Raw genomic sequence first — 14,462 nt, 5'->3', positions numbered from 1 at the left:
TATTTTGAAATTTATATTGCAATTCTGAAGAATGATTGATGTATTCCTGTATTATTCAGTACTTTGTTTTTTTTATCTGTCTCCTGCTATTTTTTTTTTTTTTTCAGTTTTAGTTTAACTGTCAATTACATATTTATAAGAAAATTATGAAATATTTATTCACGAGTAATTGTGAAATGTGTACATTGAAAACTATATAATAATTGGTTTCGGTTTTAATAAAAGGAAAAAAGAAAATGCCAGAGGTGCATTCCAAATAGTGTTTATGTATTATAAATCTATGCTTTTAAAATAATAGTTATTTATTTTTTTATTCTAATTGTATATACATGTTTCTTCACAATAAATAAATCTATACGAAAAAAAGGACGCCAGTGAAATCTGTTTCATTCTATTTATTAAATGCTGCATTGAGGTGCTGGATATGTTTTATGTAATGTTCTGTGTGGGACAACCTGTGATAATAAATGATAAAGAAATTTTTAAAATCATTCTTGCATTTCTAACTCTTTTAAAAATATTTGATTTTATTCAAAATACAGTTATATAACAGTATTTCTAAATATATTACATGGAAATGATGTGACTTTTGTGACCTATTTTGGGAAGATTGAGTTGACATTGACTAATTTAATGATTGATATTTTTAAGATACAAATATATCACTTTAATTAATGTGAAAATATTGTATACAAATTAATCATGGTAATTATTGATTGCTCTAAGCTATCTATATTTTAAAATATACTACTTTTAAGCTATACATCTGATATTTATTTTATCCAAATATTTTTTTAATAAATTTTTTTCCTGATATTTCTTTCTATCATTTTTAATGATTACACTTAATTGTAATCATTTTATGTAATGAGGTGAATGAAAACAGACCTTTAAGTTAATGAAAGCGTATAAGTGAAAAGTAAATATGACAAATTGTAAAGACAATTTATCATTTTCTAGGCATTAGGTTATGTTTTTGTATTGATGTCTATAGTGAAAATTATTAATATTCTTTCATTAATGCCTTTATAAATGTTCATCTCAATTTATGTTAAAGGTCAGTGCTGAGTGAAAGTCTGTTTATTTTGAAACTGTGCGAATATCTCTTAGTATTTCCTGTTTGGTCTACATTTTGGTACAAATCTGCAATTTGGATGGAAAAGCCATATACCAAATTTCATTCATCTAACATGGCGTAGTTTTGAATTATATCATATCTATATAGCAGGGTGTGTAGCATCACGAAAAGTCCTAAAAAAGTGCTTAAATTTAAAAACCATATTTCAACACCTTAAGAGTGCTTAATTTTGGAAAAAGGTCCTTAAAAGTGTTTAATTTTCTCGAGAAGCACAAAGAAGATATTTCTTTTTGTTTCCGCAAAAAATGAATACGATAAATCGAAAACAATCATAAATCTTTGGATATATCAAAAAAGAAAACCGATGGAATGGAAGCATTCGGTGAAGGGAAACAGTAGTTTCAACCCATGTTATTAAGATAATGCTTAAGGAGCTTTTTTTTTTTTTGCTCCTTTTTTCAATAATGGGCACCGACATATATTGGAATATTGATTCCGAAAGAGCGAAATACGAGATATGCCAAACTGGTTGCAGTAGCAAATAATTAATTTAATTATGCATGTTAATTTTATGTCAACTCTTAGTATGTTCTTAAAGACTACACTGATTAGCTCCAATCGACTAAAAATAATATATGGTGCGTAGAAGAAATAGATACATCAGAAATGAGAGAAGTTGTTCTAAAAGCGTACATGAAAAAAATATTTATTTAACTGCTTTTATTCTAATTACTATGAAGACTCATTACACATTCAATCATCATTCTCATTAATATGTTGTTTTGAGCAATCTGTTGAATAACTACAAAAGGGATTTTACTGTACGATTATTTATTGGGATTGTAATTACTTTAGTCGACTGCATAAAATCCAGTGAGATGAAATTTTAATTTGAAGATGCCAAGTTTTCAATAATTTTTTTTGCGGTGTACTTTTTTAAATGATCCCATTCCTTTGAAAATTATCATTTATTGAACCTACCTTCTCAAATGTTAGTTTTTATTTATTTTTTTAAATTCTGCTAGGTCTAATGTTTAAAATTTGAAAGAATTAAAAAAAAATTTTTAAGAAACCTTTGATTCAGATTATATTAATTTTTAAAAGTTTATTATTTTCTCTCCTTTTGTAACTTTTACACAATTTTTTTTTTATTTCCCATCGAAATGTTTCGTTGTCAGTATATAAAGATTTGCCTGACTAAGACAGAACATCACTGAAATAAGGAGCGTGAAATTTAACGGGCAATTACTTTTTGGATATTAGAGGCTCACTAAGGATGGATTTTGAAAAATTGTAATTAGAAATTAATTTTAAAAATTAAAATTTTAACATATTTCCCACATAACCTTGAGGAATATTATGGCATAAAATTTATTTTTTCACCTTCTTAAAGGTGCTTATACAATATTTTTTGACGCTCTTTTGTGAATTTGGTTGCAGCTTGTTACTTCACATTTACTTTGATGGCCTTGGAAGGCTTGCATTAACTATGATAGTAACAGAAGGGTTTTTCCATTAACAGCTTTCAAATCTGACCTTCTCCTATAGCATTTTGATGGACTTTGTCCTCTTTTAAAGCTTCAGAAAAATACCATCAATAAATTCTTACCCCTCTCCTTTGTAAACACATTTTTTAGAACAAAAAAAGCAAATTCATAGTTAGTACATATGTTTTGAATTCAGTTCTGATAAAGAAACCTGATGCAAAAATCCGTTAGTGAACACAAAAGGAAAATTATCGCGTACAGCAGTTGTAAGCTATCCTCCATAGAAAATTAATGCTACCGACTTTCCCTTGAATATATTCAGCAACCCACATATACTATATACTGTAGAAATTTAAGAACTGCCGCTAAAAACTAATGAAACAAAGGATTTTTCACTTGTTGCGAAGTACAGCAACATTCAAACAAGGATAGAATTAAAAAAAAAAAAAAACCTTTTATAAGATGCAGAATCTTAAATTGTAAATGAGATTTTTTTAAATTTATAATTAGTTGTAATAATAATAATGTTTCTCTACATACCTACTTAATTAACTGTATTAATAGTGTTCTTGTTTCAATCGTATTATTTCTATTCATATAAATATTTAAATGAATAGAAAATATCTTATATAATCTTTTTTTTATAAAAAGAACGTCAAAATAAAAGCTGTATATATTAGTTAATTTAACTTAATTTATCGATACAAAATTATACTGTCAGTTTTTTCATTTTAATGTTAAAATTTGAATTGAATATTTTAAAAATTAAGGTAAAGGAAGCAATCAGTTACTTTTTGTAATTTTTTTTTAATTGTTCGCATAAAAAAATAAAAATAATTAAGACATAAAAGTCATTAATTATATTTTTTCTGATTTTTAAAATTTTTTAAAAATTATTCTGATAAAAATCTGTCAGCATTATCTAGTATTATAAATTAAATTTTCTAAACTAATATGTAATTGTTATAGTTTTTGTATAATTAGCATAATTTCTTTTCGCCTGATGTCTTGTGAAAATAATTTTGTAAATCCATTTTTGTCGAATTTACCAATTATTTGAATCTTTAATGTTTGTAACATATATAGATACTCTATTCAATTTGCTCTTAATTCAAATTTTCAAAGTTTCTTTGTATTAATTATTGCTGAAGATAATGCTGCTAATTTAAATAAAAGATGAGACTGGATTCAACATCTAAACATCGATTAAAATTTGAAAAAGTTGTTTTTTAATGAAAGATTAAATTAAAAAAAAAATTTTTTTTTTAATTTCTATAAAAACTATAATTTATTATAAGAGAAAAAAAAATTTGGGGGTAGAAAATTCTTGAGTTTATGTATTCATGCATGTACGAAAGGGCTTATTTATTTATTTATTTATTTCGCTAAGTGCTTAAAAGTAGTTAATTTTTGCATCCATTTCACACTGCGCACCCTGTATGGGTAAATAGTTCACACTTTGATGAATTTGGTTCCAAATCTATTACAGATTTATAATATCAGCATAAAGAGTACATTCCTAGTTTATCTAACGTGTCCAATTTCTGAATTATTACACTCATGGTCGCAGTTGTAAAAAAATTAAATTTTGGAATCGGGGCCGTTTAGGGTGGAAAATTATCAAAATCTCTAAAATAGAAAATGTTTGATTATAACATTTTGTTTACATATGTGAGAAAATAATGTGTTTATTAGTCTGTTAAAGTCTTGCAAATTTTGTATGTATACATCTGGGCAAATAATAATCTGTCTGTCGGCAGTCTTAGAGGCCAGATTACTTGATCTAAAGTTATCAAACTTGACACAGATAAATTTTGAAGAATAGAAATATGCACTTTGAAGCAACATTTTTTGTAAAAATTTTTAAGTAATCAAAAATTCTCCGAAATGTTGTTTTTCCTTGATAACTCCAAAAATATTTTGGCATAAAAATAACTTTTATGCCATTTTAAATTCACAGAAATTATCTTCTTAATGATTCCAATTTAATTATAGCGTGCATTTTTCAGTATTTTAATTATTTTATACAATGATGTTTTCAGTACTGCAATGAAATTAAAATTATTTTTATTGTTTCATGACAATATTAAATAGCATGATTTTCATCCATAGAAGAAAGTTTTGGAAGAGATTTTATTGCATATTTTTGACATAGAATGAGAAGGGGAAGTTCCAGTCTCGTGAAAGGTAATAGAATTAATGGTTGCTTATCTGAGCCATTACAATTTTAATGTGGTGTGACATTCTTTCATTAGGAATGTTCATGCATGCAATTAACAGAACAAGTATAAGATTATTAAAATTACTGCTTTAGTGTCTATCATGTTTGATGATTGAAAATATTTTTTAGAAAATTATGAACATTCAAATTATGTAGTTTGATTGAAATTAAGCAAGACTAATATTACGAGTGAACTAACTGGTTCCCAAAAGCAATTATTTCCTACCTCAATTTTAGTTCCAAAATAATACAACAGTTTTTTTCGTAGAGAAAATGATATCAGTGAAACATTCGTGTAAATAGAGGCATGTATTAGAAGTGACCTAAAAAAACAAACATTCATTCAAGTTCTCCATTCTAATCATATATGAATTTAATGAGTAGTTTGTCTGATTCTTAGAGTTAAAAATATTCCAAAATCATTTAATTATACTCTGTTATAAAATCTGAGATGTAGTAAAAAATATTAAGCTATATATGAGATCCCCCTCCATACCTATTGCAGGTAAGGTACTGCAGACATTATATACCTTAGATTTTAATAATTACATTTCCATATGATTGATTTTTAAATAAAATTCTTGTATTTCAATTGATTGCAAAATAGCTGTAAATGAAATACAGATATCCTTTATTATCCGTTTTAATCGATTCAAATGCTCTTGTCAGTTACATAATCGCCGTAAGGAAATGAGAAATAAAGATTCGTTATTTTTTAAAAGCGATATTTCCTTTGAATGAATAAAAATGCATGCAGAGTTTAGTCACCTTCTCCTAAAATATGTCTAGTGAATTCATAACAATGTAACTTAAAAACTCTGCATAATTCTGTCTTTTCGTTTCCAGTTTGTTTACAGACATACTAAGCGCTACTAACTATTTAAGCATTTTTAAAATTACCATGTGTGTTGCAGGATTGTTACTTCTTTTAAAATAGAATTGAGTATCACATATGAAAAATTTTGTTTGTGGTGTTTTTGGCTTGGATAAATAGACATGCCGTCATTCTGGAAAAGAAAAATGACAGTTATTATCTACATTTTTGTAACAAAAACAAATTGAAAGTTAAAAAGGTAACTTTAAATACTTTAACCTAGATGTATTTTTTTTTTCACAATTTTAATTTTTTTAATACCGTTATGCTCAAAAGTTCAGAAATCCTTATTATTGAAGTAATATATAATGATCCATGATGTTGATAAATTGCAAATATTGATTTGATGTGAAAGCCGTTAATAAATTTTAAATTATTGCTTATGATATTGAAGTTTTTCAGTTCAAATAATATTTTAAGTTAACTGAAAGTCAAATTTAAAGAGATTATTAAATGAAATGGCATCATTCTTAAGTGAAATCTTAAGATTTTGATGTTTGGATCTTGGTAATATTTTCCTCCTCTAAAAATATCAGTTTTTATTTTTAAACTTAAAATTATTTAGTGGTTTTTAATAAGTATTAAACAAGCACGGAATTTTTCACGCAGCTTTGAAGGAAACTCTTGGAAAACATTTGGAAGGTGGAATATCCCTTCTTTGTTGAAATATAAGGAAAGAAAATGTCCCCATTTATGCCATTACCCACGTTTAATTTCTTTAGGATTGAAATTATGTCTCAGGCTTAGGTTAAGAAGCAATTGGCAGGTCAGGGTTGAAAAGAAATTTCTGCCATTTGCAAAAAGCATTTTTTTCCTTAATAAAATAGATAGTTTCAAATAAAAATATTAAAATTTTTTTTCACTAGCAAAAAAAAAAAAAAAAAAAAACTAATGATTTCTGAATTAGTTAACAATTTATTGCCTAATTTTGTTCGATGAGGGATGGTATTATTTTTATGAATTTTTTCCCCTTTTAACTTGTTTGTGGATACATTTTAAAATATATTAAAAAGAAATTGGTTTTAATTATAGAATTGATAATAGAATTCAGTCATTATATTTTATTTTTCTTACTATTAGAAAACTTTCTGCTCCTGACTTTCTCTTTAAAAAAATAATCATGTTATCTTTTTATTCTGAAAATATCTATTTGATATCAGAAAAGTTTTGAAAGAGTGTACTTACAAATATTTCCACTTTGAATACTTGTGACATAATAGTTGTTTTCTTTGGTGATCCAGTTTTTCTGACACTAACAAGGGAAACAAATATATTCATGATTTCAGATTTCAAATATTGGTAACTTATTCCAATCATTTTTTCATCAATTATGTTTGTTCAAATCATCTTACCACAGGAGGTCTTTGTAAAGTGTTTTGGCCATTAAAATATATGGATTTATGTTGTCTTCATACTGATTTAGGGAGCCGCCAAGACAGAAGTGCTGGAAGATTAGGAAGAGAAACTCTGCTCTTTCTTTGTCTGTGTATAATGGATAGTTATATGACTCCTCTACCAAAAGTATGTTCCGGAGTTCGTCAGCTATGACAATATCATCCATGTATTCTTCAAAACATTTTCTAATTGTTCCATCATGAAGAACGATTTCGTTCTTGTAAATTCTGTCGAAGAATTCTGTGCTCAGAATAGTGCAAGGGATATCCTCTATTTCAATCCATGTCTTTTTATCTTTTGAATTATTCCATAACTGACATTCTAAATTTTTCAAAACAACATCGGTGTGGAACAAATCCTGAAAAACATTTTTTTTGTAATAAAATTTTATGATTTTTTTAATAATTATATTTTCTATATATAACCAAGCTCTGAGCAACATAAATCTCTGGAAATTAGTGTAGAATTTTTTAATTTTATATTTGAATGAAGGGATGAATACGAAACTAAATCGAATGGTATTCCGAAGAGAGCTTTTTGGAAAAGTAATTTAAAAATAATCATATCTTCTGAATAGAATAATAAACAACAGAAGAATTTATATTAGATATCAGAAATCACACAAACGATTTCCATTTCAATGCTAAATGCATTTTATTTCTAATGAAAAGCCTCTCGCACATTACACACTCGTGCACAGAAGGGGACCGAGAATAGACGTCGGAAGAAAATCGTAGATTTCCCGATATCGTCTGATTCGGGGAGGAAGGGAAGGTGTATCATGGTCATTCTAAAATATTTTCGTTTTTTTTTTTTTTTTTTATTATTATTATTATTATTTCTTTGTCGGAAATTTATCAAAATGTATTCAATATAAATCATTTGGTGAATTCCGTAGAATATCTGCTGGTCGAAATAAAGCATCATTAATAACTTCCAAGTTATTGAATTCGTAATTTAGTTGTATGATTCAAAAGCATAAAGAAATGGAAACTTCAAAAACGTGAATGTACACAAGTAATAAACTGGGACAATTGCCGCATATATAATTTGTGTGTGTGTGTGTGGGGGGGGGTAATAATGTACATCTTAGCGAAATTTTAATGATATCGCTTTGAATGGCATGCGATTATACCGAATTAAAGGCATTTTTGGAAAGTATTTTTCTATTTAATATTTTACTATAGATTGAATTGTTGTATTGAAATTCCAACCACTTTCGCTGTTTCATCAGTTGCTTCATCGCATGATTTTCATCCTTAGTTGAAATGAGGAATAAAAAAATATGGTATTTATCTGCACTGTTTATGCGTGAAGCAGATAATGAAAATTATACTATCGAAAGGAATATGATGTAGTTTGAAGATAGATGAAACGGTGAGTGATATTTTTAATGGCATTATAACGTTATTGAATTTGACATCATGAGGAGTGTTCATTTGCAAAACAAACAGAAGAGGTTTAAAGTTTCTGAAATAGCATGGCTCTAATGTCAATCACCATTTGATACTTACAAATGATTTGTTAAGGGCATCCAAGTTTTGCATGAGAGGTTTCATTGAAATGACGCACAATTAGTATTCTCGGCGAATCAGCTGGACGTCAAAAGCAGTTAATCTATATTTATAATAAAGTTCAATGTGTATGTGTGCGTGCATGCGCGCGTGTGTGTGTTGGCGTTCTACAGGTCAGATCGTTTAGCCGACAACTATCAAATTTGACACAAGTATACCTTGGAGCGATTTTTTTTAATGTTCAATTATAATTTTACTTAATTAAAAATGAAGCAAAATTTTGGCGTTTTTCCGTTGTAGCATAAAATGTGATATTTTCCACATGGTTCCACGGCAGCTGATTGCAAATAAGAGAGATATATAATACAATGAACGAATTATCGCAAGGCTTCTATAACAATATGAGTTACGTGACTATTAAAATTCGCAGTTTAAATATATTTTGCTGAAGAAGTTATTAAAAGAGCAATCTACATAAATATTTAATTGAAAATTTTAGAAAGCATTATTCCTGTTGAACCAGCTGGTCGCCAAAGGCGGTTAGTATATGAGCGGAAAATATGAAATTTGGGCAATTAGTTTAATTTTTGATAAGCTGAAGGCATTCATTGCTACATGAGACTGAGAAATGAATCGTATGATGACATGAGACTTGAAAATGCATTGGCAATTGAATTAAATTTTGATGTATAAGTAGAATGGAAATGTTTTGAAAATTTACACAATCAATTGGAAACACATTTTAAGTTAATTGAAACACCTTCATTAATTAATTATGTTTTAGCGTTATTATAATTTTGTCGTTATAATTTTTAGTCTAAACATAAGCAAAGATTATCATTTTCTTTTAAAATGTTTTTATTAAATTTATCTAGAAAATACAAAATTCTTTCCAACAATCCGAATCATCGAAATCGTTGAAAAAACATCGCATGCCAAACATAACCCTGAATTGTAAATTTATTGTTTAATCACAACATGGATTAAGGGGGAAAGTGAAACATTCATAACAAATCCTTTAAAGTGAAATTTTTGGCCAAAAGTTACATCTGAAATATATTAACATTTCTCCTCCTTTATTTTTAAAATCACTTGATTTTAATATTTCAGTAACTGTATTTCTCAGCTGTTTAGAAAATATATAATTTAGCTAATAATATATTCTTTTAATAAAAATGAATCCCTGTGTTAGTGCTGAGACTTCAGTACTGAACGATTCGGATCTCTATACTCATATTAAAAATAAAAAACATGTTTGGTTTCAGCAAAAAAGTTTTTGTATTTATTGAAATTTAATCAACTCTACGTCAATTTAAAGATAAACTTTATGGGAGCTGAAAAAGTAGGAAGATATATAATTCATGAATAGAATGGCGTAAGGCTTCTATGATAGTAATATGGGTATATGAGTATCAAAATTTTAAACCTTGAAAATATTTTGCTGATGACGCTATTAAAAGACCAAGTTGTATAAAATGTTGAATTCAAAGTTTTTAGCGAGGATTGATCCCGGCTAACTAGCTGATTGCTAAAGGCGGCTAGTAAAAAAATATATCTATATAAAAATATATAGAAAGTATTATTTCAAATCATATTTAAAAGTAATTTTAAAATTGAGGATGGGGATTACACAACACTTGCAGTTTTTTTAATTTTAACACAGAGTAAAAATTATTCTTGTGCGTTTTATAGTTATCTGATTCATTCAAATGAACAAAAATCATCCCGAACTGTGCATTCTAACCTCTATAAGTATATTTGGACGAATTTGGTGAGTCTAAGTCAACAGATTTACCTACAGAGAGTCATGCAATAGTCATTCGTTTTTATCAGTAGTAGAGTTAAAGATTACAATATTACTTATAAATAACAATTATTTTGATATTAGTGATACAAAATAGTGATACTATTTTGGAAATAATTTTCAAAAATTGCCAAACTTAAGGATAGAATTAATTTATTTCAATTATAAAAATTGTTTTTAATTAAATCTAACGTTAAAGTTATTTTACTGAAATTATATTTTTCGTAATAATCACGGAAAAACGCCAAAGTTTTCTTTAATTTTTTAATTCATTAGAATTAAAAAAAATCAGAAAAGAAATGTGTCCCAAATAAACAATAGTTTCTGCAAAGAGATAAATGACAAATTTAGTTTGTTTATTGTTATTATATAACCTGCATCAAACTTTTGAAAAGAAACAAATGAATGAAATTTAAAATGTACGGTTGTCATTAAGAGTTAATTACTTTGTAAATAAAATCAACTATTTATTGTATCAAAACTATTAACTTACTTTGAAGAATTGGTCCTTATTTGCTTCATAATATGTATCTTGAAAACTGTACGTAAAAATTCTGAGACTTTTATCCATATTCCTAAATAATAAAAAAGTAACAATTGTAAATTTTTCTGTAAATTGTAAAATTGAAGACAATCTAATTAGAAGTTATTTTTTCGATCTAAAAATTATTGTAACCTATAACTTACCATTTCATTAAATACTCTATTAAATTTCTTTCGATGAAAATTTTGTAGTCCTTATTTTCAAGATTAAATTCGTACTTTCTCAAATACTGAATATCTGAAAGTAAAACAACTTTTTTAGATTCCATTTTCCATCAGATCGCTATAAACGAAATGATGTAAGTTCTGAATTGTTTGCAGTTCTAGTTGCCATGGTTACTCCATAGCTGTCTATGTTTAACTCCAATTGCTCTTACAAAGTCTTTTCTTTAGAATTAAGTTGTTGCCGGCCAAAGGGATTCAATTAAAAACTTCTAAGGATGATCCACATTATTTTGTTTTTCATTCTGGCATTTTGTAACTTTTGAAGATTGTTTTTGACGATTAGTAAATCGTAATCTGTCAAATTGAAATTGCTGTTGGGAGACTGGTTTTTTTCTTCTTTGTGTTGTTGAGGTTGAAAAAAAAACAAGATTTGAATTTTGAATAATTTTGTGCTGTAATTTTTGAAGGAAAAGAATTTGCTCCTTGTTCTCTTATTTTATTAGATATTCTGTTTTTTCAACTGGTATGTGATATAGTGCACTGAAGTCAGATAAGACCTGTCCATTTTTCTTCTTTTTTTCTTCTAGTGTTTCAAAACTTAGTAAAACTGAGCCATACAAAGGTTACTGTAGTAGAAGAAAATGGTATTTGCTATTCTGCAAACATCATGCAATCTGAAATGTCTAAAAAATTCTTCAAGAGTGGAAAATCCACAAATGAACTGATTTTACGCCTTGTGCAAAATGAATACGAATAAATTAATATTGTAATATCAAATGCGGACTCTAACTTACGAATTTTCCAAATAAACCCATTTACCCTGCAAGCTTTCATAAAAGAGAAAATAAAGTGTCATGCAAACATACAAAATATGAAATTTATTCGCAAGGGAAAACTCTTGTTTACAACCCAAGATCCTGTTTGTGCAGCCCAATTACTTAATTTAGACAACATAATAACCATTCCAGCTGCGACGGATATTATAGGGGAAATATAATCTCCCGATTTCTACTCTATGATACCCCAACAAAAGTCTCACTGCTAAAAATTTCTGAAGAGTTAACAAAAAAATAAAGAATTTAAAATTGTTTTGATGAGGTGATTTATAAAATAGAATGACTCCCGGGAGACATCACCCGTTTTCATAACGAAACTTGGAACACGTTTGCCGGTGGAAGTAAAGATTTGGTTCACAAATCAAAAAATACAATCATTTATTGAAAAGCCGCGACAGTGCATAAATTGCTTCAGTTTCATGAACCCGTCAAGGGTATGCGAAAAACCAAAGATTTGACATCTGTGTGGCGACAATCATGCAGGCATTTATCAATCCCCACAGAAATGTATAAATTGTGAAGGCGAGCATTCAGCCACATCGAGAGAATCCCATTTTATATCAAGAAAAAGGACATTTTAGAGCTCAAATGTAGAAACAATATCACAACTGCTGAGGCGAGACGAATCGGCAATCAATCAAAGAAATCTAGTTACGCGACAACTGTCAAAATAAATGCTACAATAAAAAATATCAAAGAACAAATAATCGAAAAAAATGGAGACTATGGTCATTACAATGAATGAAAGGATAGAATCTGTCATCCAAACAATGAAAATTAAAATGGAAGAGCAAATTAACATGATCCTTGGAATGCTTGAAAAATTGGTGGAATCGCTGTCACATGATTTAACAGCCATGAGTAACGTTGGCGGCGAAAATCTTTCTCATCAAGAAGGAAAAAAAGCATTGGAAAAGATTCACAAAGCATCTGCTATTCCAATGCAATTGGATGCAGGGGCTTTTAGTTAGTTCTTGGACTCGCTCCTTCCCCTTTTTATCCTTTTTCCTTTTGTTTTCTTGTGTGTCTTCAAACTTTTTTGTTTTCCTATAATTCATTTGGGACTGGGTTTTTTTCTGAGTTTTTGTCGTTTTCTTTGCTACAATGACTTTCGTACAGTGGAACTGTTGAGGTCTTAAAAAAATGTGGCTCAAAGTTCCTCCTTTTTCTTCATCTGAATTCTGGACTTTTCAAGAAACATTCTTCAAGTATGAAGATTACTTTCTTTTTTCAACTAAAATTTGTTTTATTTAGACAGGCAGGATCGGCCCGGAGGTGATTTAATTACCGGCATTCCAGAAAACGCATCTGGTAGAATTATCACAATGAGTGCTACACACAATAGCAACCATGAAATTCTTGCAGTTGAAGTTTATCATAAAGGCTTAAATTTTATTATCATTAACTTATATGCTCCTCAAGGACTGAATAGAGAAAATGTAAAAGGTTAATCTCCATCATCCTCTTTGGGGATCAAATAAATCATCTCCTCTAAGCAATGATTTCGTAGAATGGCTTCAAAATTCCAGTATTGTCCTCCTTAATACTTCGAATCCTACCAGGGCCTGCCATCTGGGGGGTGCGGCGGATGCAATGAACCGGGACCCGCCATTGAGGAGGGCCCAACATGATGAGGAACTAAGATAATGATCTGAATAATAATAGCGTTATGAAAAGAGGAGAGGAAGAAATCTAACTGAACAATCGACTGGTTTGAAAATATACGAAGTTTACAGATATATTACAGTCTGGTGCAAGAATACAACATATTATAAACATAAAGTAAGAAGATCTACGGTCATTTACTTCATCTTTCAGGTTAGACTGCATAAAGTATTTTGATAATTCATACCCAAAAAGACTTAATAGCTTTAGATTTAATCATGTCCATGGCAAGGAAATATCTCTCTGGGTGTCAAAAAAGCAAATTAGAAGAAAAGGAAAAAGAATAAACGCTAAATTTCAAGAAGTCGCAAGTAGACCTGTTTTCTTGCCTAAGAAGTCATTCTGGCAATGATATTGCCTCGATTTCAGAAGTTACAATTCAGGCTCCAACTGGAGAAGAAAGTTTCACACAAACTGCACAATCTTGCAATGAAAACGTAGAAATTGAAACTCTTTGAAGAACTGTATGTTTATAAAAATATGATCAAATCAGAAAATAACGACGAAAATCACAATAGCAAATATGATCAAATGAAATGCGTGATCCAGGTGTATGAGCAAGTATTATAACTGATAAGTTTAGAATGTTTTGTGTTAAAATCGGACCTGTACAACACAAAGGAGTTTTTGTTAAGAATGCTGAAGGTGGATAATTTTCTTCTTTAAAAAATCCCAAATGGTGAAACCCAATTTCGCAGCTGGTTCATTTATTTAAAAACGCAAGACTCCATGGTTTTTTTTCATACTGTTTTCCAAAAAAGTTGAATATGTCATTTATGTGACTACAATAGCTGAAGAAAGCTATACACTGTAATTCAAGATCATGAGAGTTTTGTTTGCCTCTTCAATTCCTTACTTGGATGGAAAGAATGACTAAAAT

General features: G+C 28.6%; 1 protein-coding gene across 1 annotated transcript; it reads right to left on the bottom strand.

Annotated features, from left to right (window-relative positions):
* Positions 1–5,224: 5,224 nt before the first annotated feature.
* LOC129976628 (cilia- and flagella-associated protein 300-like) lies at positions 5,225–11,143 on the bottom strand. The gene is made up of 5 exons (XM_056090291.1): positions 11,061–11,143; positions 10,867–10,948; positions 7,013–7,413; positions 6,846–6,912; positions 5,225–5,793 (listed from the first exon to the last, which is right to left on the bottom strand). Exons 1-5 carry the CDS (start codon positions 11,066–11,068, stop codon positions 5,683–5,685), a joined length of 669 nt encoding a protein of 222 aa, XP_055946266.1. The 5' UTR covers positions 11,069–11,143; the 3' UTR covers positions 5,225–5,682.
* Positions 11,144–14,462: the final 3,319 nt, after the last annotated feature.

This window comes from Argiope bruennichi, chromosome 1 (genome assembly GCF_947563725.1).
Source record: "Argiope bruennichi chromosome 1, qqArgBrue1.1, whole genome shotgun sequence".
NCBI lineage: Eukaryota > Metazoa > Arthropoda > Arachnida > Araneae > Araneidae > Argiope > Argiope bruennichi.
The sequence above is the reverse complement of the archived record's forward strand: the minus strand, read 5'-3'. Positions and strand labels throughout refer to the sequence as shown.

What these genes read in the sequence shown, in the direction of transcription:
- LOC129976628 (XM_056090291.1), bottom strand. An exon ending in CTTTACAAAGACCTCCTGTG is followed by an intron (nt 6,913 to 7,012) that starts GTAAGATGATTT and finishes TTCCCTTGTTAG; the next exon opens with TGTCAGAAAAACTGGATCAC. An exon ending in TATTCAAAGTGGAAATATTT is followed by an intron (nt 5,794 to 6,845) that starts GTAAGTACACTC and finishes TTTCTTTTCCAG; the next exon opens with AATGACGGCATGTCTATTTA.